At 33.4% G+C, this 22203-nt stretch overlaps 3 protein-coding genes across 4 annotated transcripts; all 3 read left to right on the top strand.

Annotated features, from left to right (window-relative positions):
• The first annotated feature begins 95 nt into the window (after nt 1-95).
• LOC116002980 (protein TAPETUM DETERMINANT 1-like) lies at nt 96-2986 on the top strand. 2 transcript variants are annotated; one of them, XM_031243168.1, is made up of 4 exons: nt 96-448; nt 1754-1890; nt 1983-2081; nt 2216-2986. In XM_031243168.1, exons 2-4 carry the CDS (start codon nt 1794-1796, stop codon nt 2515-2517), a joined length of 498 nt encoding a protein of 165 aa, XP_031099028.1. In that variant the 5' UTR covers nt 96-448; nt 1754-1793; the 3' UTR covers nt 2518-2986. The 2 variants fall into 2 exon arrangements, with proteins under 2 accessions (XP_031099028.1, XP_031099029.1); XM_031243169.1 differs by having other exon boundaries at nt 96-452.
• A 384-nt stretch (nt 2987-3370) lies between these two features.
• On the top strand, nt 3371-4278 carry LOC116003021 (dirigent protein 11-like). The gene has a single exon (XM_031243205.1). The coding sequence runs from the start codon at nt 3563-3565 to the stop codon at nt 4100-4102; it is 540 nt and encodes a 179-aa protein (XP_031099065.1). The 5' UTR covers nt 3371-3562; the 3' UTR covers nt 4103-4278.
• A 9881-nt stretch (nt 4279-14159) lies between these two features.
• On the top strand, nt 14160-21524 carry LOC116002187 (ATP-citrate synthase beta chain protein 2). Its single transcript, XM_031242254.1, has 17 exons — nt 14160-14316; nt 15147-15266; nt 15384-15486; nt 16503-16568; nt 16658-16781; nt 16918-17052; nt 18429-18489; nt 18584-18660; nt 19039-19194; nt 19506-19634; nt 19726-19858; nt 19964-20091; nt 20186-20291; nt 20374-20450; nt 20556-20626; nt 20719-21003; nt 21114-21524. The coding sequence occupies exons 2-17, from the start codon at nt 15167-15169 to the stop codon at nt 21187-21189; spliced, it is 1827 nt and encodes a 608-aa protein (XP_031098114.1). The 5' UTR covers nt 14160-14316; nt 15147-15166; the 3' UTR covers nt 21190-21524.
• The last annotated feature ends 679 nt before the right edge of the window (nt 21525-22203 follow it).

Here is a 22203-nt window from a genome sequence, read left to right as displayed (position 1 = left end):
TTCGACTTAAAGCTTTGAAAAGACTATTTGTGCATACAAAACGGGGTTCTTTGGCGGTGATATGATAGATTAGAAAAAGGGAATCAGAAGACAGAGAGACTTTGAAAGGGTTCTGATTTTTCTTTTTTCTTTTTTTTTTTTTATATTCAAGGAAAGAGAAACGGATAGTGAAAAATCGAGGGCCTAGGAGTTGAAACGTGTACATGATGAGCTAAAGGAGCCAATCCGTCCGTCCCTTACTATTCATTCTATACAAGTTTGGACTCACTCTCGCCATCTTCACGCTGTCCGTTATCAGGTGCTCCCCCCGGTGTTCGCCTGGAGGTCAGTCGGAGCTGGAGACCTTCTTTTCCCGCGTAAAAAACGAACTCTCCGTCGACGACGGTTGGCGGCGGCGTTTCACCGGAACGCCACTCGTGTCCTTTTACGCTGCACTCTTGAGCTAGCAGTAGGTTTTTACTTCCTCTTCGTGTCTTTCCTTGTTTTGTGTTCAATGAATGTGGTGTGGATAATTTTGGTGTTAACTTACGTCGTTTTGGTTCCTGTTTTCGGCGATTTTATGTGTTTTCCGTCTGTTTATGTTGCGGTTGTGGATTTTGTTGATGGTTTTGCTTTGCGGTGATGTCCCGTAGCCTTGTAAACGCGAGATTTTTAGGTCTCTGTTTTTCCGGTCAGTGGTTGCATTTGGATGGTTGCTTGTGTGAATTTCTCCGTATTTTATGTCGAATATTTGCTTGGATTCTGCAAATGCAATTGTTTTTAGGATAAGTGTTTACTGCTGTTGGCTGGAGATGTGTTTCAATGGAGTTTATGAGTTGCAGAAGGTGTGGTTAGTGTTCAGTTTGTTGTTTTGCGGTGTACGGAGGAGTATGTGGTATGTCAGGATCCTCAAAAGTGAGGATGAGCATGAAGGAATGAAGGAGCTAAACTCCAAAAACTAGACTGCAAACTCTCCCTGCTCTGCCTGCTGCATCGCAGTGCCAGAAGAGACTGAGGTGGGAGTCCCACACTCATTGCTCCCCATAGTGAATCTCACTAGTGAGACTAATCTAGTCGAATCTTCAAGGATTAATTATTTTAATCCTGAAAGTTGAGATCACAGGTGAGACTAATCTAGCCTGAGTATTCGAGGGGTTAGCTATTTTAATCCTGAAAATTGAGATTATGCATTTCTATCCCTTCCCATTCTCCTCCCTATAGCCTGGTTTCAACTTTTAGAATTGGACCCACCATCTAGTTCCAACTCCAGTAAAGGAAATCAGGATTACCAAACCTCATTTATTTCACTAGCCAAACAAAATATAATATATTCTTCTTGTAAGACTTGATATACAACTTAAACAATCCAATCATGATGAAAATGCTGAATGGGTTAGATGTCTAGCTGCATTTCAAGCTATTTACTCTCACGTTGCAATTTTATGTATGTTAAGCAACCTGTTTTTGGTAGTTTACATAGGGTAGATCTCAGATTCTCAGCCATAAAACTAGGCCATGTCAATTTGGCATGTATTAGTGCTACAACTGTGGCTTATGGTGTGGCAGAATTACTATTCTTTGATTTGGTGGGATGAATTTTGATTGAGAGAAATTAGCAACATGGCAACAAATCCTTCTTAGTTATAGGCTTTATTCATTCTGTATTTCTGTAAAATAAATTGGTTACAGTGGTCTATTGGTAAGAAAAACTAAAAGATTGATATCCACTGTAAAGGAGCCTAAAAATCTTCTTGCTGTTGCTTTATTATCACAGGTTATAAGAAACCCATTTGGAGAACTACTTCTTGACTGCAATGTCTGTCATATGCCATCGTTATATTCTCCTCTCTGGCATCTCTTTGGTTATCATCATTACAATATGTAGTTTTGGACTTCAATGGAGGGAGACAGGTACCTAGCTGAAAAATAGACTTAATTATTTTACATATAATATATATGCATCTTTTGACATCTCAAGCTCCTTTACTAACCTTCTTTTGCAGGGAAGTTTTTGCACAAACCCCAGGGAGATATAAACAACAGAACCACAAATGTTAAACTCGATAAGGCATATAAAAGCCACAGAAAAATTCTAGTACATGGTAAAAGTCTGTTTATTTCACTGATATTAGCTATCCAATTTTCAGACTAAATCTAAGAGTAAATCTTTGATATGCTGAAAATATTAATTTCCTTTCCTAAATTGGTTACAGTATTTGCATTTTTTTTTCATTAGGCACTTGCACGATCAAGGATATAAGCATTTCACAGAGCACATATTCAACAAATGGGATTCCACAGTTTGTAGTTGAGATAGTTAACACGTGTTTTTCCGGTTGTGCTCCTTCCAATATTCACCTCCACTGTGATTGGTTTGCCTCTGCAAGAATAGTAAATCCAAATACATTTAAGAGGCTGTCTTATGATGACTGCTTGGTTAATGAAGGGAAGCCTTTGAAGACCAGCCAGATGATCAGATTCACCTACTCAAACACGTTTAAATACCCTCTTGCTTTCAAGTCTGCCAAGTTTTGCTGATTGATTGAATTTCACCATGAAACTCATAGGTAGAGTTCTAACATCCAAGTAGGATAGTTCAATTTTGGTGTCAAGTTGCAACACTACTCCCTTTTGGTCTTTTGGGATGACACAACTGATGCTGAGGTTATTGTCAAACCCCAAATACTACACCCGAGGTGGAGCGGCAACTTAAAAGTTTCTCCAAATTCTCGCTTTTGCTGATATATCTAGCTGTGGATGCCTTAGGTAAGTGAACTTCCTATATGTCTGGACTTGATGGAACCTTAGACTCTTAGAGTCAAAAGCTGCTATATAGAATAGAATACTACATAGTGCAAGGTGGGCATGCCAGTGTTTTATTTTTGTAGACTAGATAGTATGTGCTCATTTATCATGCATAGTGTCTTCTTGTGGCATTTCTTTCTCTCCAACAATTTTACATGCTGTGAGGAAAGAAAATGAAAACAATGAAAGCTTCTGTTGCTCACTTCCATTTGGAATTGAATATTTCCTTTGTACTGTTGATAAATCACAGCCAGATTGTTTATTTGAGGATAAAATTTTGAATCAGGCCTTATTAAATAACACCAATACCCCTCACTGTGTATTGGTGTTTAGATAGTTGGTACAAGAGTGCAGCCTCACATGGCACATGATTTAAACCAAAAATTATATAATTTCAAGAAAAACTTCATATTTTTTTTAATATATCGACTAGTGTTACCATCACTGTGTGAAATTAATTTGGATTCAGTTTGTATGGTGTTACAGAGTTTGATTGTATCAATTTAGCACTTCATTGAATTCATAAACCAAAATATTTTAGTGATTAGTTAAATGAGAGCCTCATTGCATTCAAGATTCCCACTTGCTTTTGGTAGCATAATGACAACTTTCACATGATTAAAATAAAATAAATCATAAAAGATACTATCATGTTTGTCATTTTCCTAGGGCTATTATTCTTTCCCTGGGCAGCAGCATCTTCACCCTCTTGCTTAATCCTTAACCTCTCCACCAACAAACAACATTTTCATTCCATTCCTAGTATCAACAAACCATAATGTCTAAAACCCTCATCACCCTTGCCTCTCACTCTCTCTTCCCCCTTCTTGCCCTCCCTGCTCTCTTCTGGGCTCTCAACAGGCTCAAACCCAGGCAAACCAAGCTTGTGTTCTATGTCCATGATTACCTCTCTGGTGAAAACACATCAGCAATCTCAGTGGCAGGAAGGGATGGGCCCAAAACCAGTGTCCTCCAATTTGGGACCATTATTGCAGTGGATGATCCAGTTACAGTGGGCCCAGATCCAAAGTCCAAGGAGATTGGTAGGGCCCAAGGCCTGTACATAAACTCCCAGCTGGATGGGAAAGGGCTGCACTTAGTTTTCTCAGTGATTTTCACAGAAGGGGAGTATAAAGGCAGCAGCTTGGAGATTCAAGGGGCAGATATTTTTAGCATGAAGGAAAGAGAGTTTTCTGTGGTCTCAGGGACTGGGTTTTTTAGGTTTGTGAAGGGGTTTGGGATTATGACCACTGAGTTCATGGACATACCTAACCTGAAGGCTATTCTCAAGCTTGATATCACTGTCAGACATTACTAATAAATAGTATAGAATCTGAATTGGTATATGTGGCATCTCATCTTTAGTTTGCTTGCTCTTTTATAGTTCTAATGTTATAATCAAAGAGGTATTTTTGTAATTTGTAATGTCTGATGTTTGGTCCATTCCATTTAATTCCACTGTCCTACCTCAATGCATGCTAGCTACCTAAGCCACTAATTTTAAGCAAAATCTCCTATGAGATGAGGATCCGATTCGTCAGGTTTTTCATAAATATTACATTTTCTCTTATTATAATTTTCCTCATAAATAACTCTTTAACGCCTAATATTACATTTTAATTTTAAAGTATTACATTTTTTTTTTCTCATAATAAGTATTACGCTTTCTCTTATAAGTAACAATCAATCAATTTATCTCTGATTAGTGTTACATTTTTTTTCACATGTAACTGTTCAACCCCTAAATATTACGGAATACATTTTAATTTAAAAGTTTTACATTTTTTTCTCCAGAGTATTACACTTTCTCATATAAGTAATAAATAATTTATTTATAATTAGTATTACATTTTTCATCATAAGTACTCTGTATTACATTTCCATCTTGCTTCAACTCGTCACATGGATATGGTCTCACAAGAGGCTCACCCCTAATTTTAAGATTTGCACTTAAACTCGAGAGCACTCACACATCCTTACCCTAAAGTCATAGTACTACCCCGCCTTCACTGATGCCTATAATAGGATAAATTAGCACAATGCAACTGCCAACTAAACATTCTATTAACTTTATTTTGAATTAATCAATTAACTGAAATGTTCTCATGATGTTAACCCATTTTAGATTGTATGAGATGAAACAATGGTCAAGGCTGTACCAAGATTGCATTGACAACTGGAGATTAGTTTGCTATTATGCCCATGATATGATTGTTTGAATCTATGTCCATTATATTAATTAGTCATTTATGAATTGTTTGAATCTGCAAAAAAAAAAAAATAATAATAATAAATAAATAATCAAATGAAATTGCATGAATATGTACAACTCTAAGTGCAAAACTTCTTTTTTTTTTTTTTTGAAGGATAAGTGCAAAACATTTTATGCATTTAATTAGCATTATCATTGTCTTAATTGCTCAAAGTCCTCAATTTTCATTTTATACAAAGTATTATGGTATAGCCAGGGCCACTTTTTTTTTTTTTTTAAATAATAATGACAATAAATAATTTGTTGGTCCTTTGTCTCGTTATATATTGCGATTGGTTCAATCTTCACATTATATAAATGTGAGAATTTTATACTGTCCTTATCATAGCATACAAAAAATAAAGATAAAAACAGGAATATGAAATTATTAGTTCAAGTCCAAGCTACAAGTCTGTAGTCAAGAGTGGAATGCCGCATACCTATCACAAACCGAAACAAAATAAAGTTTATTATATTATATTATTCAAACTTTATTATATATTTTTAAATTGACAGCTGGCCAGGGAATCTGTTAAATGATATATTCAATTTACCATAAGCTTAGCGTACCATGGATGAATTGAACTAATATATTGAATTAAACAGCACTCTGTAGTCTATATAATTGAGTATAATACCATCTAAGACAACTCAACCAAGTTGATCGGACAGTTAATTTAATAATAATAACGTTCCAAGTTCAAATTTATGTGAAAATTGTAAATTAACCTTCTTAGTTTGAATTAATCAGCTATCAAAAACTTAGACTAATTGATCACAAAACAAGTTTCACCTAGAACATATCTGCGAGTAGCAACTACGGCTACACATGCACAAGAAATGAAAAAATATTTTGTTATTAGTTAGTTATTTAATCAAGAAATAAACTATTTATTTGCTAAAATACACTAAGATTTTTTTTTATATGTATGTTATTTTTTTAAATTTATTTACATGTTATTAAATTTAATAAGAAATTGTGACACAAATTAAACTCTAGAGTTGAGAACTGTGTTTTTTGGAAAAACACACAGTAATTAGATAAATGATTGTATGGAAAACTTAGTCTACATTCATGTAATTTATTTATGTTGCCGGTTTTTTTTTACTGTATTAAAAAAATGACGCGAGGATATTTTTATTTATTTGTTTTATTGTTTATTTGTTTATATATGTATAATGGATGGTGATGTTTTGTCATAGCATATTAGCCCACCAGCCAATATGATTAAGCAAGAAGATATATAATAAACTAATATTGCACGGCGCACCACACTTAGCCGCAAAAATAATTTTTAATGCCTCAAAAGAGTAACGGATTATTATGAGTTTGATTGTTGTCCGGTTAATATTTTATCAGTTGAGCATGTTTTGTGTGATTTAAGAATTATTATTATTATTATATAAGTGTAATTTTTCAGTGCAAATCTTTAAATAATAATTATGAATTTTTCTTTTTAAAAAATAAAATTTGAGAAACACTTGAACTCTCAATTGATATTTACCCCTTCACAAATTGTCAGATTGGGATATGAGAGCGCCTGGGTGAGCGAAGCTACCTTTTTGTCAAAATAATAATAATAATAATAATAATAATAAGAGTCTCAGATCTTCACCTTAATTTCCATGCACTATTAAGTGCACATCATGTTTTGTCAAAAAAAAAAAAAAGAAAAAAAAAAGAAAGTGCACATCATGTTTGACCATTGGATACTATTGGCTGGCTGTATATACCCATAAATAAATAAATAAATAAAATGGAATTTTGGCTGCTGCCTCCACTTGACTTATTATTGCTCTAAAGAATTAGTAGAATAATACCAATCACTCTTGGTTTATTAGCAATATTTTTTACACTTATAATTCTTAACTAGTAATATAATTTCTCTTTCTTTAATGATTTTAGGGGATTTATTTTATCAAATATAATATTAACACTCTAACTCTTTTGTTTTTTTTTTTTTAAGAAACAATTTTGAATAATGTATTTTAATATAGCACTATATTTAATTCTTGACTTACACCTCAACAGATGTCCAAATTTAGATAGTCATGATTGTATTAGATAGCTATGACTAGAAGGTAGATTTTTTTTTAAAAAAAAAATTATAATTTATTTAAAAAATTTATACTGCATACAAAATTAAATTTTAAAAAAATGTATAATTAAAATTCATGTAACTATCTGAACACCAACTGTTAGCTTAGTCAGTGTCACATCAACGGTAACTTATTGAATATGTAATAATAAGATATAATTGTACAAAATTAAAATCTCAAAATGAGCTCTTACTTATTTGCCCCCATGACATTATTGATTTAATAGATGAGAAATATCACTTAAGACTTGCTTCTAGCAATAGGGCGGGATTTTGTTTCGATTTGCACTTGGGTTGTGCTTCTTATGAGCATATTGGGTTTGAATTTGGATTGTGTTTCCTGTACGCAGGCATGGGCCTGTGAGCATGTTTATGTGATTTAAGATATAGTTAAGCAAAATAGAAAATTTAATTATAATATATATATATATATATATATATATATATATATATATATATATATACTTATATATGTACTATTTTTACTGAAAGCACTGTACTCATAATGATGAGTTTTGTGTATGGGACCATAAAACTTAACAAAGTCCTTGAAAATGTTTTTCAACCAAATGAATAATGTATATTGTATGGATCGGTACTTGCCAACCAGTTTGTTGGGAAGTCCCCACGCCATATTTCTTCCCTGTCATTTTCCATATTCAACAATGCCATATATATTTCTTGCCTACTATTATTATTATTATTATTATTATTATTATTATTATTAAAAGATGCTAACTTGGGGTGTAGTTGAGTGGTAGGAATTCATTCATCATTAATTAAATATTAAGGGTTCAATCCTTGACTTTGGAAATGGGGCGGTGAAAATCCTTGAAAAGTTGTTAATATTTTTTATAAATAAATGAATAGTTTTTTTTTGAATACTACTAACTCCACTGAGGCTCAAATCCACCACCTCCCGTATAAAGAGAAGGGTTTGATGCCACTGGACTACAAGTTCCTTGGCAAATGAATAGTTTATTTTTACTAAAATATAAATATTTTTTTATAGTATTCTAACTTTTTCCGTTTCCCATTTTTGATTAATTTGGTTATCAGTTGCTATTCTTAGATTATACTTTAAGCATAGCCTGCAACCTAACTTTTCATTTCGATTCCACGTAATAAGTTTGCCTGACCACGACTGTACTTTAGTGTTGGTTGTTACCGGTTAGTTGCCTATCTTGGACTTTATGATAAATAATTAGATAGATACAAAGTATAGGGTTGAAAGGGATGATGAAGTGAGTGAAACATGATTTTTATATAGTGTACATTATCGGGTATACATAGTTGTACGTAATAGACTTATATCCTATGATATGTAAAAGTATATTCAAGAAATGTGCGAATTTTAAATTGTATCACGTAAAATTACAAATTGTACCTATTTTTGAGTTACACGTTACATATCATAGAGTGTACAAGTTTTTAGTGTACTTTTTGTTGTTTCCTACTCTGATCTGCTTGCTACACTAGTATGTTGCTGGATCTTCAAAACTTCTTTGCTGGTCATCCGATGTCAGAAAACTTCTCTGCTAATCATTTCATTCTAACCCGGCCTTAAGTTGAAATCCTGCTTGCTTCTCAACTTCGTCTTATGGTCTTCTCATTTTCTTCTTTTTTTGTTGGTCTGTCTCTTGTCCTTCAGCTAGTCTACTTTTTCGTTAGGCCAAGACAGCTGGTTTCTTTCGTTCGTCTAGCAAAGAAACGGTTGGGTGCTTCAGTCGGTTTATTAAGAGAGGAAATGTGGGTTTCTTTAGTCTTAAAGATGACTTTCAAAGACACCATCAAAATCTAAATCTAAGTACACTCAAACCTAACACTTTTACATATTGTAATATAATTTTGTGCAATGCACGTTCACACCTGAGTGTGCATCCTCACATAATATGTCTACTATATATAAGGTTCAAATTAAATGAGAATAGGGTGGGGACAGATGACAACCGCCCATCAAGATTGATCAATGATTTGGGGGGTTTTAGGAAAACAAAGATGGGGTAAAAGTTATACAAAATGTAAATTTTTAAATTTGAAATATTTATAAAATTGACTGCGCATTTTCTCCTTATTTTTCATCAACTCTTAATTGTTGATCTAATCATATAGATTGGTCAAATTAGTCTTCACATTATACATGAAAACTTATTCTCACCTAAACCCTATATATATATATATATATATATATATATATATATATATAAAAGAATAGAAGATTGTTTCACAATCCACTTGTCCACGTAGCATATTTCACTGAAACTTTTAGCTATAACCAATAAATTTGAATGGAAGAATGTTGCCCTTATACAAATTTTTCCCAAATATTTAATCAAATATTAATTATTGCAAATTTGTAATTGTGCAATATTTATAAAATGACTATGCATTTTTCTCATTATTTTTCAGCAACTCTCAGCCGTTGATCTACTCAAATAGATTGATTAAATTAGTTTCACTTTTTACATGAGAGTTTATTCTCACATTAATTTTATATATATATATATATATATATATATATATATATATATATATATATATCAAATGATATATGTGTTGTGTGAAGAGTTACAACTAACATGTGTAATTTAATTAAAAGCAGCTTAACAAATATACAAATTAAATAAAAAATTGTACTAGAGCATACAATCATATAAAGTAAAGTACGGATATTTGTCAAACAGTTCCAAATTTAATATTTTATAATCACGTTAAGCGTTATCAGAGAAAGCATTAAATGCCAACAATAGAAGATTGTTTCACAATCCACTTGTCCTCATGACATATCTCACCAAAACTTTTAGCTAGAACCAATAAATTCGAATAGAATAACGTTTTTCCAATACAATTTTTTTTTTACCAAATATTTTATCAAACTTTATAATTATTGTAAAATTTTAATTTTGCAATATTATAAAATTGACCTCACACTTTTCCCTTTATTTTTTCAGCAACTCTGAACTATTGATATACTCAAATAGATGAATAAACTTAGTCTTCAATTTTTACATAAGAATTTGCTTCGATCTTACCTGAATCCTCTCTCTCTCTCTCTCACTCTCACACACACACACACATATATTTATATATGACATACATGTTGTGTGGAGAGTTACTACTAATATGTGTAATTTAATTTAAAAAATTTGACTAATATACAAATAAAAGAAAAAGTTGTACCAGATAATACAATCATGTAACGTAAAGTACAAACATTTATCAAACAGTTTCGAATTTAATATTTGTAACTTTGTTAAGAGTTGTCATGGAAAATATTAGACGACAACAATAGAAGATTGTTTCACGATCTACTTGTCCACGTGACATATCTCACAAAAACTTTTAGCTAGAACCAATATATTCAAATGGAAGAACGTTGTCCCGATACAATATTTTTCAGTACCAAATATTTTATCAAATGGTGTGAGGTAACTCTTGTACTAGTTCATTATATGTATTAGTTATACATAAATTGATTAACCCAATTACAAGTTAATCGAATAAAGTAATATTAAATAATAAAATATTTGATCTGTTTAACATTATTTGACATAAATTGAAATAGTGGAATATGCAAATAAAAAAATATTTTATTATGGAGAAACTCCAGTCAAATTGGTTAGGTAGTTAACTTAGTAACTACAAGGTTGCAAGTTCGACTCTAATAGAAGCAATGACCTATTGATCTTTTTGGTTTGAACCAATTGTCGGCCAAAAACACAAAACGATATTTATCAAGTGCACACCAACAAATAGTAATTGTAATTTTTTCTATTTGTCAAAAAAAAAAAACTATTTATAATTTTGGAGTATAATAATTTTAATAAGAGAAAATTGTAATTTATGTCCCTCCATAATGTGCCTTATCAATGTCACCCCTGAATTATTAGTGGTGTAAATATTGCCTCTCAATTTTTAAAAAAATGGTACATATATTGCCCCTCTCGTGGTGTAAATATTGCCCCTCCTTCGTTACGCGGGGGGGACAATATATGTACCGTTTTTTAAAATTGAGGGATAACATTTACACCACTAATAATTCAGGAGTGACATTGATAATTGGCATATTATGGAGGGATAAAAATTACAATTTCCTTTTAATAACTATAATAAAATAAAATAGGAAAGGTGGAGATTCGAAATGGTCAAAAAAGGCTCCCGAAACATTGAGCCGCTCGTGAGAGGATGTCTGATTTGAGCATATTCTATATTGAGTCAAGCACACCTTCCTACCTTCCAACTAATATACAATACTTCCTATATTTGGTTTACGGAAACCCTGCAAGTACACCACTGCTATCTAACATCTTAAACTCGCTTTGTAATCTTAGTTCACATAATACTTACTATATATTGCAGTTATAATTTATGTAATTTCGAACACAATTCAACTAATTAATCAATTCAAAATAAATTTAAAAGCACAAGACATTAGCGCGCAAGTATGTATGAGTTTATAAATCGATTGAGACATATCTTGCAATTTACCTTATTTATCAGTCTCTACGACAGAAAAATAGTGAAAGGTTGGTTGGCCCATAAATTTGATTTCAAACTTACTTTATGGTTCATGCATTCTTATTTTCATTAACTTTGATGCATATTTTTAGATAATTACTATGGTGTTTGGTCCAAATTCATTGAATACTAATATCACATAATATTATATAATCAATATTTAATAGAATCATATTACATTCCCTCATTAAAATTACACTTTTTTTAAAGATAAAATTACACTTTAATACTCCATTCATTAACATATATGTTATTCCAATAATGTAAACCTATTATTAACTCATATGGTAGGGTCAACAAACTTTTTATTAACTCATATGGTAGGGTTTGTAAATTTTAAAATAAAGATTTTTAATATATTATAAATAAGAAAATAACACTTTTTTTTTGTCTAGGAAATAATACCTTCAGTTTGTAAATTATATTATTATCACTTTAGATATCTTAATAGTGACTTTTTTTTGTCACTCAATAGTTTATGAGGAGGTTTTTTTTAATTAAAGCATAATAAAATTCACGAGCGAAAAAAAATTCACTTCGCAAACATTTAATAGATCGTAAGTTTCAATAATGGTATACTTGAAGGACGAAAAGTATTTTTTTTTAATTTTATAATTTATATATGAAAAATGTTGATTTCCCTTATAAATAATACATTAGAGAGTATATATTAGATAATGATTTTATGAATGGAAAATAACATTTTTATTTAATACATGGGATTTTAGTAATATCCTATAACACCATTTCAAGTTGTCTAATTGTGTAAAGAAAAAATCTTATTTAAAACTATCATATTCTTTATTTAAAACTATTGTATTTTTTATGTAAAGTGAAAAGTACAATTATACTCTTTGAATTTTAAAAACGTTTCATATGCGCTTTAAATGAAGAAACATGCATATGAATATCTGTTCACTAGCTTTAGATGAAGAAACATGCATATGAATATATGTTCACTATCTAATACTCTGTATCAAATAATTATTATATCAAATAAAATATTTAGGATATTGCTAATATGATTTGTAATTAAGTATGCCATTTATTACTATGAGAGGAAAATCATTTAAATGAAATTTATTAGGGCAAATATTTTTTTTAGCTTGTTTGTTTTTTAAGATTGACATATATCGCATATTTTATTATTAAAATCGTGTGTAATCACAATGAGTGATTAGAGTTATTACTTCAAGATTTTTGTTATTTAGACAAGATTAATTCAAAAAAAAAAACTTATAATGCTTATATTTTAAAGAATCGATGATTAATAGTTGTATTATAAAATATTATTCCAATTATAGTCCTATGTCAAGACAAAACAAGAGGTAATTGTTGTAGTTTTTTTTTTGTTTTTTTTTTTTTTGTTTATGCAATTTGTATGTTTTATTTTGTAAATTTTACCCACACTTCTCACCAATGAAGTAATAACATTCTTAGGTAGCAAAGGATCTTTTCATGTTATGCATTAAATACTGACTTTATGTGCCAATGACTTTGTGGTCAAGTGACATGTAGTGACTCTCCTAGATGGAAGGTTATGATATCACACACTTAATGGTGCATTAGCAAACACAACACTTTTGTTAATTTGAATGGGCACACTGAGATAAAAAATTTAGGATTCTCCCTAACATTGGTAACTGCACTGGAACCTGACCCTATCTAATGATGCATTTATGCTGGACGGTTACTTGGAGAGTTGAGTCCAGTTCTTGTCATGTTATTGAAATATGACGTCGCACATTCGCTAATATTTATAACTATGTTGAACGGTTACTTGGAGAGTTGAGTCCAGTTCCCGACATGTTATTGAAATATGACGTCACACATTCGCTAATATTTATAACTTTTGTTAATTTGAATGGACACAATGAGATCATAAATTTAAGATTCTCCATAACATAACTGACACCGATGAACCAAACAAACCCAAACAAGGAAAATTGATGCGCATTAGAGATCCACTCCATCGTTGTTTTCCCGAGTATATGGTTGAAATGAGAGCGAGCTGTGTGATTTTCAAGCTAAATATTTCTTTTGTATATCCGAACCACTCAAATTTCTAAAATAATATATACCTATATACACCTATATTCAATGTCTTTTAGTTATATCCACAAACACACACACATATATATGTATATATATTTCCTAGTTCCTATAAATCAATTTATCTAATAGGAGTAATTTTTTTAAAAAAAAAATAAAAAAAATGGGCCATAGCCACCATAATATAAGGTACATTTCTATAGCCACCGCAGCCAGCCGCCCGCCACATGCGGCCCCACTCCACTAGTCCCCTCTGGTAAAATTTCAACAGCTCTTAATAATATAAATAAAATGAAATTAGAATAAAGAAAAAAAAAAAAAAGGAAAATGGAATCATCTGTGAACTAACTACCTTGTGCCACGTGATCTCTTCTCCTTCTCTCTCTGGGCGACTAGGCAGCTACTCTGTCTTGAATAAAAACTCTCTCTCTCTATCTCTCTCTCTCTCTCTATATATATATATGTATATGTATATGTGTATATATATGTATCTATTTCTCCTCTATATATATATGTCCCTCTGATTCATTGTCTCTCCACCCGTCTCTCTCATACACCTCGTCTGAGCTTACGAGGCGACTCCTTTGATCTCGCACAACCTACCAAGCTCAGGTACATTTGCATTTTCGTTCTGGATCCGCTGCGCTCTCCCTCAATTCTCGATTCGGATTCGAATTTGTGTCGGTTTGCGTAGTCGCTACTCCAATTGTCTGTTTTCGTGCAAAATCATTTGGGGTTCCGGGGGTAAATATGCTTTGATTTGTTGCTTAGCGGTGCTTTGAAGTGGATCTGTTTAATAGGTGAAGTAGTTTTCGGGAGAGGTTAACACTTGCGTTTGTTTTGATTCGGGTTGTATTTGAAGATCTGAGGATTGTTAGTTGTTAATTGCTGCCCGCCATTTGCATTGCTGGGTAGTTAATTGTTATTGTTTTCATCTTTCTAGTCTTTTTTTTTTTTTGGACTTCAGTTTTGCTTTATTGGTGTTGTTAATAATTTGTGCCAATTAGCATGGAGCATAGCGTACTTGATTTTTGGTGGAAATCTGAATCAGTTTGTGATTTTAGGGAGTTAGCCAACTATTTGGAAGGAATTGCATTGAGATCTACTTCATGTATAGTTTGATTATCCTTCTTCATGGTGTCCATTTGTAAGCAGTTGGTCATGATCTAGATGATCAAGACAAGTAGACAACTTTTAGCATTTTTTGCTTTTTAAGTGGTAGTCAGTAGCGGTATTGTTTCATTGTATGGCTAGAAGTCATGAAATGAAAGGCAGTCTTTTGATCTCAGAATCTTAATGATTTTGATCCTTACAAAGTTCACTGTTTTCTTTCCCAACAATAATTGGGTAGGAAAGATAATGGAGAACTTAGTGCAGTGAGCCTTCTTTATGAGGATTTGATGTATATGGAGGTTTTTGGCTAATACTGTCTTTTTCAACAGTTGTGAATTGATTGGACACCATGGCAACTGGACAACTTTTTTCCAAGACCACTCAAGCTTTGTTCTACAACTACAAGCAACTTCCCATCCAACGGATGCTTGATTTCGATTTCCTTTGTGGTGCGTATTACGTATATATCTCGTACTTTGCTTCATTTCGCGTTGTAGGACTCAAAGAATGTATCACATACTGTTAAACATTTTAATTAACTTTCACTTATTACACACCATTAACAGGGAGAGAAACACCTTCTGTTGCTGGAATTGTAAACCCTGGTTCAGAGGGATTCCAAAAGCTCTTCTTCGGTCAGGAGGAGATTGCAATCCCAGTGCATTCAGCGTGAGTTTTTTCATTCTCAACTTTTCCTGTTGTCTTATTTTCTTTTATTTGTTCAGATCCTGAAAGGACCTTGTCAGAATGAAAGTTCAATTGTCCCTTATCTTTGGGTTTTGGTAGTCTTACTAAATATTTACTGTCCTCATACAATGAAACTACTGAGGTGATACTAAAATTTCAATGTTAAATTAAAAGATTTCTTAAACCTTAAAGAGCATTTATGAGTATAACTCTTGCTAAAAGATAATGGATTTACAACTTAGAGCTTTAAACACACACACATGACACATGTACATTGTTGTTAAGGCGGACTTTCAAGGCGAGGTGTCACCGACTGCCTAGGCGATGACGATATATATATATATATATATATATATATATAGTATAGCTCTTGCTAAAAGATAATGGATTTACAACTTAGAGCTTTAAACACACACACATGACACGTGTACATTGTTGTTAAGGCGGACTTTCAAGGCGAGGTGTCACCGACCGCCTAGGCGATGACGATATACATATATATAGTATAGCTCTTGCTAAAAGATAATGGATTTACAACTTAGAGCTTTAACACACACACATGACACGTGTACATTGTTGTTAAGGCGGACTTTCAAGGCGAGGTGTCACCGGCTGCCTAGGCGATGACGATATATATATATATATATATATATATATATATATATAAATATCATATATCAATTCATAATTTAGCATTTTAGCATATAAACATATTTCAGATCTGGGGGGGGAGTCAGCGTCTCAGGCTCTCCGCTATGTATTAGTAGGGTTTTTTTTTGGTAAGGCGAGGCGAGCTCGTTAGGCGACCAATCTCCACCGACTGGAAGCCTTAACAACAATGCACGTGTAAATAGAATCAACAATGTGATTAGTGTACTTAAATTTGTAGCTTTGAACTACTTAAGATTGACACACTGCACTCATGCTCTGTACTAGAATTTCTCTTGCCTCATAAACAGCTTCTAATTTTTGTATGCCCTACTTTTTCTCATCTGCAGCATTGACGCCGCTTGTGCTGCTCACCCCACAGCCGATGTTTTCATTAACTTTGCATCATTTAGAAGGTTGATTCTTTTTCCTTCCATGCTTTGCTCCCCTTCAAATAATCTGGAATTATAGGATTTCTTATATCTCTTTCTTGAATTAATTGCAGTGCCGCTGCTTCCTCCATGGCTGCTCTCAAACAGCCAACCATTAGAGTTGTGGCTATTATAGCTGAAGGTGTTCCAGAGTCAGACACCAAGCAATTGATTGCTTATGCAAAGGCAAACAACAAGGTAAAGTTATATCACATTTTCTCCTGTCAATAAGCCTTGAGTTATAGCCAGGAAATATATCAAGGCTTATCTCACTCTCTTTTTCTGTTTACTTTTTAGCAGTGTATGATTTTAACCCATCTTATTGCACTTTCAGGTTGTTATTGGTCCAGCTACAGTTGGAGGAATTCAAGCTGGTGCTTTTAGAATTGGTGACACTGCTGGAACAATTGATAACATTATTCAATGCAAGCTATACAGACCTGGATCTGTTGGATTTGTCTCCAAATCAGTGAGTATTTCATAGAGGCTCCTCAATTTGATAATACTTTACATCATCATCTTTGTGTGTGTATGATTTTCAATCTTAACTGACAATTCATATATGATTTACAGTTTCTTAAAAAAAGATTTTACTGTATGTTAAATCACGTAATGCTTCCCCTGATCTTTATAATACTTATTGCCTCATTAAGTTGTATTTGTGATTGTTGTTCCAAGAGTAATATTGTTTCTCCTAAAATACAGGGTGGTATGTCTAATGAATTGTACAATACCANATCAATTCATAATTTAGCATTTTAGCATATAAACATATTTCAGATCTGGGGGGGGAGTCAGCGTCTCAGGCTCTCCGCTATGTATTAGTAGGGTTTTTTTTTGGTAAGGCGAGGCGAGCTCGTTAGGCGACCAATCTCCACCGACTGGAAGCCTTAACAACAATGCACGTGTAAATAGAATCAACAATGTGATTAGTGTACTTAAATTTGTAGCTTTGAACTACTTAAGATTGACACACTGCACTCATGCTCTGTACTAGAATTTCTCTTGCCTCATAAACAGCTTCTAATTTTTGTATGCCCTACTTTTTCTCATCTGCAGCATTGACGCCGCTTGTGCTGCTCACCCCACAGCCGATGTTTTCATTAACTTTGCATCATTTAGAAGGTTGATTCTTTTTCCTTCCATGCTTTGCTCCCCTTCAAATAATCTGGAATTATAGGATTTCTTATATCTCTTTCTTGAATTAATTGCAGTGCCGCTGCTTCCTCCATGGCTGCTCTCAAACAGCCAACCATTAGAGTTGTGGCTATTATAGCTGAAGGTGTTCCAGAGTCAGACACCAAGCAATTGATTGCTTATGCAAAGGCAAACAACAAGGTAAAGTTATATCACATTTTCTCCTGTCAATAAGCCTTGAGTTATAGCCAGGAAATATATCAAGGCTTATCTCACTCTCTTTTTCTGTTTACTTTTTAGCAGTGTATGATTTTAACCCATCTTATTGCACTTTCAGGTTGTTATTGGTCCAGCTACAGTTGGAGGAATTCAAGCTGGTGCTTTTAGAATTGGTGACACTGCTGGAACAATTGATAACATTATTCAATGCAAGCTATACAGACCTGGATCTGTTGGATTTGTCTCCAAATCAGTGAGTATTTCATAGAGGCTCCTCAATTTGATAATACTTTACATCATCATCTTTGTGTGTGTATGATTTTCAATCTTAACTGACAATTCATATATGATTTACAGTTTCTTAAAAAAAGATTTTACTGTATGTTAAATCACGTAATGCTTCCCCTGATCTTTATAATACTTATTGCCTCATTAAGTTGTATTTGTGATTGTTGTTCCAAGAGTAATATTGTTTCTCCTAAAATACAGGGTGGTATGTCTAATGAATTGTACAATACCATTGCCCGAGTGACAGATGGAATTTATGAAGGTGTGTCATTTTACTCTATTCATTATTTTTTCTGTGGGATTCCTTAATGCTGTTATGTAAAATAAACTTGAGAGTTTATTTCTCTTGTTTGCAGGCATTGCAATTGGAGGAGATGTGTTTCCTGGTTCAACATTGTCTGATCATGTTCTGCGATTTAACAATATTCCACAGGTAATTGCTTTTAATCAACTGTCCCCTTCTAAAGGGCCTGCTTCATCAGTTGTACTACTTTCTTTCATATTTGGCAATGAACATGGCAGTATGCGTTGGTTTCTGTAGATAGATATGGGACTCTGGACTTGCTATGAATAATTCTTAATTTGTTAATATCATAAATCTCAAAAACCTGAAGTCTACATTCCTAATTTCTTAAAACAATTAGGCCTGGGTTTGAAGGTTTCATTTCTGTAATCCTTTCAAATGTGAGTCTCAATGAGGAATGGAGAATTATGCATATTTTCTATGTTGTGACTCATTTTCTGGCATTTGAAATTTTAAGCCCTTTGCATACTTGTTCACTTTTTCTTGGTTACTTTTGATAAACTTTAGGTTAAAATGATGGTTGTTCTTGGGGAACTTGGTGGAAGGGATGAATACTCCTTAGTTGAAGCTCTCAAACAAGGAAAAATTAACAAGCCTGTGGTTGCTTGGGTCAGTGGAACTTGTGCAAGGCTCTTCAAGTCTGAAGTACAGTTTGGTCATGCGGTGAGCTACTGCCCCTTTTAAATAGTCATAAACATAAGAATAAGTCTTGTGTAAGATCATCTAATGAGACGTGTAATACTTTTTAGCTAAAATGTAATACTTTTTATGGTTCCATAGAAAAGTATTACATTTTAGTTAAAGAGTATTGCATGTCTCATGTGAGACAGTCTCACATAAGATCTACTCTAAAATCTAAATATAATGCTACTGAAACTCAGAGAGAATGATAGATCATAGATGTATTATTGTACAGCCATTTCTCCAATAATGCATGCCATATTGCTAACTTAGCTAGGTAATGTTTTTAATAGGGAGCAAAGAGTGGCGGTGAACTGGAGTCTGCCCAAGCAAAGAATCAAGCCCTTCAGGATGCTGGAGCTGTAGTTCCCACTTCATATGAAGCTTTTGAAGGAGCAATCAAAGAAACATTTGCGAAATTGGTAAGTTCTTGAGTCCTCCCCATTTTCCTTGAAATGCTGGACTTCTCTTCCAGTAGTAGTTTTGGTAACCACTTCCTGGTTTTTTGGGTAGGTTGAAGCAGGCAAGATTACTCCTGTAAAGGAAGTGACACCTCCGCAAATTCCAGAGGATCTTAGCACAGCAATTAAGAGCGGGAAAGTTCGTGCCCCTACTCATATTATCTCTACTATCTCTGATGATAGAGGTATGGTTTTGACTTGCTTCTATTTTATATCAATGATTGATGATTTTGGAATTTGGTAACTTTGTAGAAGTGAAAGTACTGAACGTCTTTATCCTCAATTTACAGGTGAAGAGCCATGCTATGCTGGTGTTCCTATGTCCTCTATTGTTGAACAGGGACTAGGTGTAGGTGATGTCATTTCACTGTTGTGGTTCAAACGCAGCCTTCCTCGTTACTGCTCACGCTTTATTGAGGTATTTTCTTGCTTCTGTTGTGCTTATGTTACTCTTTCATCAGGTTATAAACTTGCTTTGCTTATGTTTTTTTGGTTGCCATTGACTTGACCAGATTTGCATCATGTTGTGTGCTGATCACGGTCCTTGTGTATCTGGTGCCCACAACAGTATTGTAACTGCTAGGGCTGGAAAAGATCTAGTGTCCTGCCTTGTTTCTGGTATGTTATGGCCTCTTGGTGGGCTCTTTCTGATTGTGGGGTTATGCAATCAACTAATTGACTAATGGGGGCTCTATTACAGGGTTGCTAACAATCGGTCCCCGATTTGGTGGGGCTATTGATGATGCTGCTCGGTACTTCAAGGATGCTTATGATAGGGTGAGTGTCAAATCAAGCTCTGCCAAGTAGATGAAGAGGAGTTCAGAATTCATCTCCTTTACCCTTTGAAATTCTCATAATTCACCACTGTGCTCATGTTTGCAGGGTCTTACACCTTATGAATTTGTGGAAAGCATGAAGAAGAAGGGCATTCGAGTGCCAGGAATTGGTCACAGGTACAAAGATATTTGCAATTGTAACCCTTGCTTGCTTTGGTATGCAATTAAAAACTCTTTATCATACTGAATTTTTATATCTTCTGTTATAGGATAAAGAGAGGTGACAACAGAGATAAGAGAGTGGAACTGCTTCAACGTTATGCCCGTGAAAATTTCCCTTCTGTGAAGTACATGGAATACGCAGTTCAGGTTGAAACTTACACCCTCTCAAAGGCAAACAACCTAGTCCTCAACGTTGATGGGGCCATTGGATCACTATTCTTGGATCTCCTAGCTGGCAGCGGAATGTTCACTAAGCCCGAAATTGATGAAATTGTTGGGATTGGTTACCTGAATGGGCTCTTTGTCCTCGCCCGTTCCATTGGTCTCATCGGGTGAGTTCATCAAAACTTTTAACTCTCACACCTTTTCCTCCCCACAAAATTCATGTTAAAAATTCACAACTATCGAATACTTAATTAATCTCGCCCTTCTTTAATCTCAGGCACACATTTGACCAGAAGAGATTGAAGCAACCTCTATACCGCCACCCATGGGAAGACGTTCTCTACACCAAGTGAAGAGCCCTCGTCCCAATACAAGAACATTCATTCCAAAAATTTGGTTAGCCATCTGTTGTGTCAAGTATTTCCCGTGTTAGACCAGTGTCTATACTTGTAATAGCTGCTGCATGCTTTGCTTTTGACTATTTCCTTTCGGATTTTGTAAACTCCTCTCGCAAAAAGAGTACTCTCCATTTTCGTTTATTATGATCATCAGTTTTCCATTCTGAAATTGTTCCTGAGGTTCCATATATTCAGGAAAGAAATAGCATTTCCATTATTGTCCCACAAATCAAAGAATGTAGCTGTGTTTGGTGTTCTATTCATGATTTTTGTCTTTTGTTCTTGTTCAATGATATACATTCATGGAATATGATCCTATGATATATGCCTATATTCATGGAATATGTTGTTTTGGTAAAAGCACATGGTGTTTTAGGTACCATTTTGAAGATAATAGTATTCCGTACTAAATTATTTGCTCTAGTATAGTGTGTTCAGTTGGGAAAGTGAATGAATGCCAATATGTAAATTATATTATTATATACCTATGTAATTTAAAAAAAAAATGATGGTATAGTAGCCCATGGATATTTTATTTCCAAGTCACGTGGAAAACAAAATACCACCTTTAGGCCTTAAAATTTCTTTTTTCATTTTTCAACTTTCATGAGCTTCACTTTCAATGAAAAATGTTTTTCATCCAACCATACAACATTACAACATAAAACAAAATTTTTCTCCACTTTAAAAAAAAATATTTATCGAAAAATATTTTCCAGCTAATCAAACATCCTCAGAGGTGCAAAAGAGTCTACTTGAGTTCAAACTTGGAACTTGGGCCTACCCAAGTTTGAACTCAGAGTTTATAAGGTTTGAGTTAAATTTGATTAACTCAAAATGAGTTCCTTTCTCTTTCTCTCTCTATATACTCTATTATATATATAGAGAGAGAGAATTACTTGATGAGTAGTCAAAAGTTATAAACTCAAATTTAGTTTCATTACTAAATTTAGTCAATTCAAATTCATA

Source organism: Ipomoea triloba, chromosome 13 (assembly GCF_003576645.1).
Source record: "Ipomoea triloba cultivar NCNSP0323 chromosome 13, ASM357664v1".
Taxonomy (NCBI): Eukaryota; Viridiplantae; Streptophyta; class Magnoliopsida; order Solanales; family Convolvulaceae; genus Ipomoea; species Ipomoea triloba.
The sequence above is the reverse complement of the archived record's forward strand: the minus strand, read 5'-3'. Positions and strand labels throughout refer to the sequence as shown.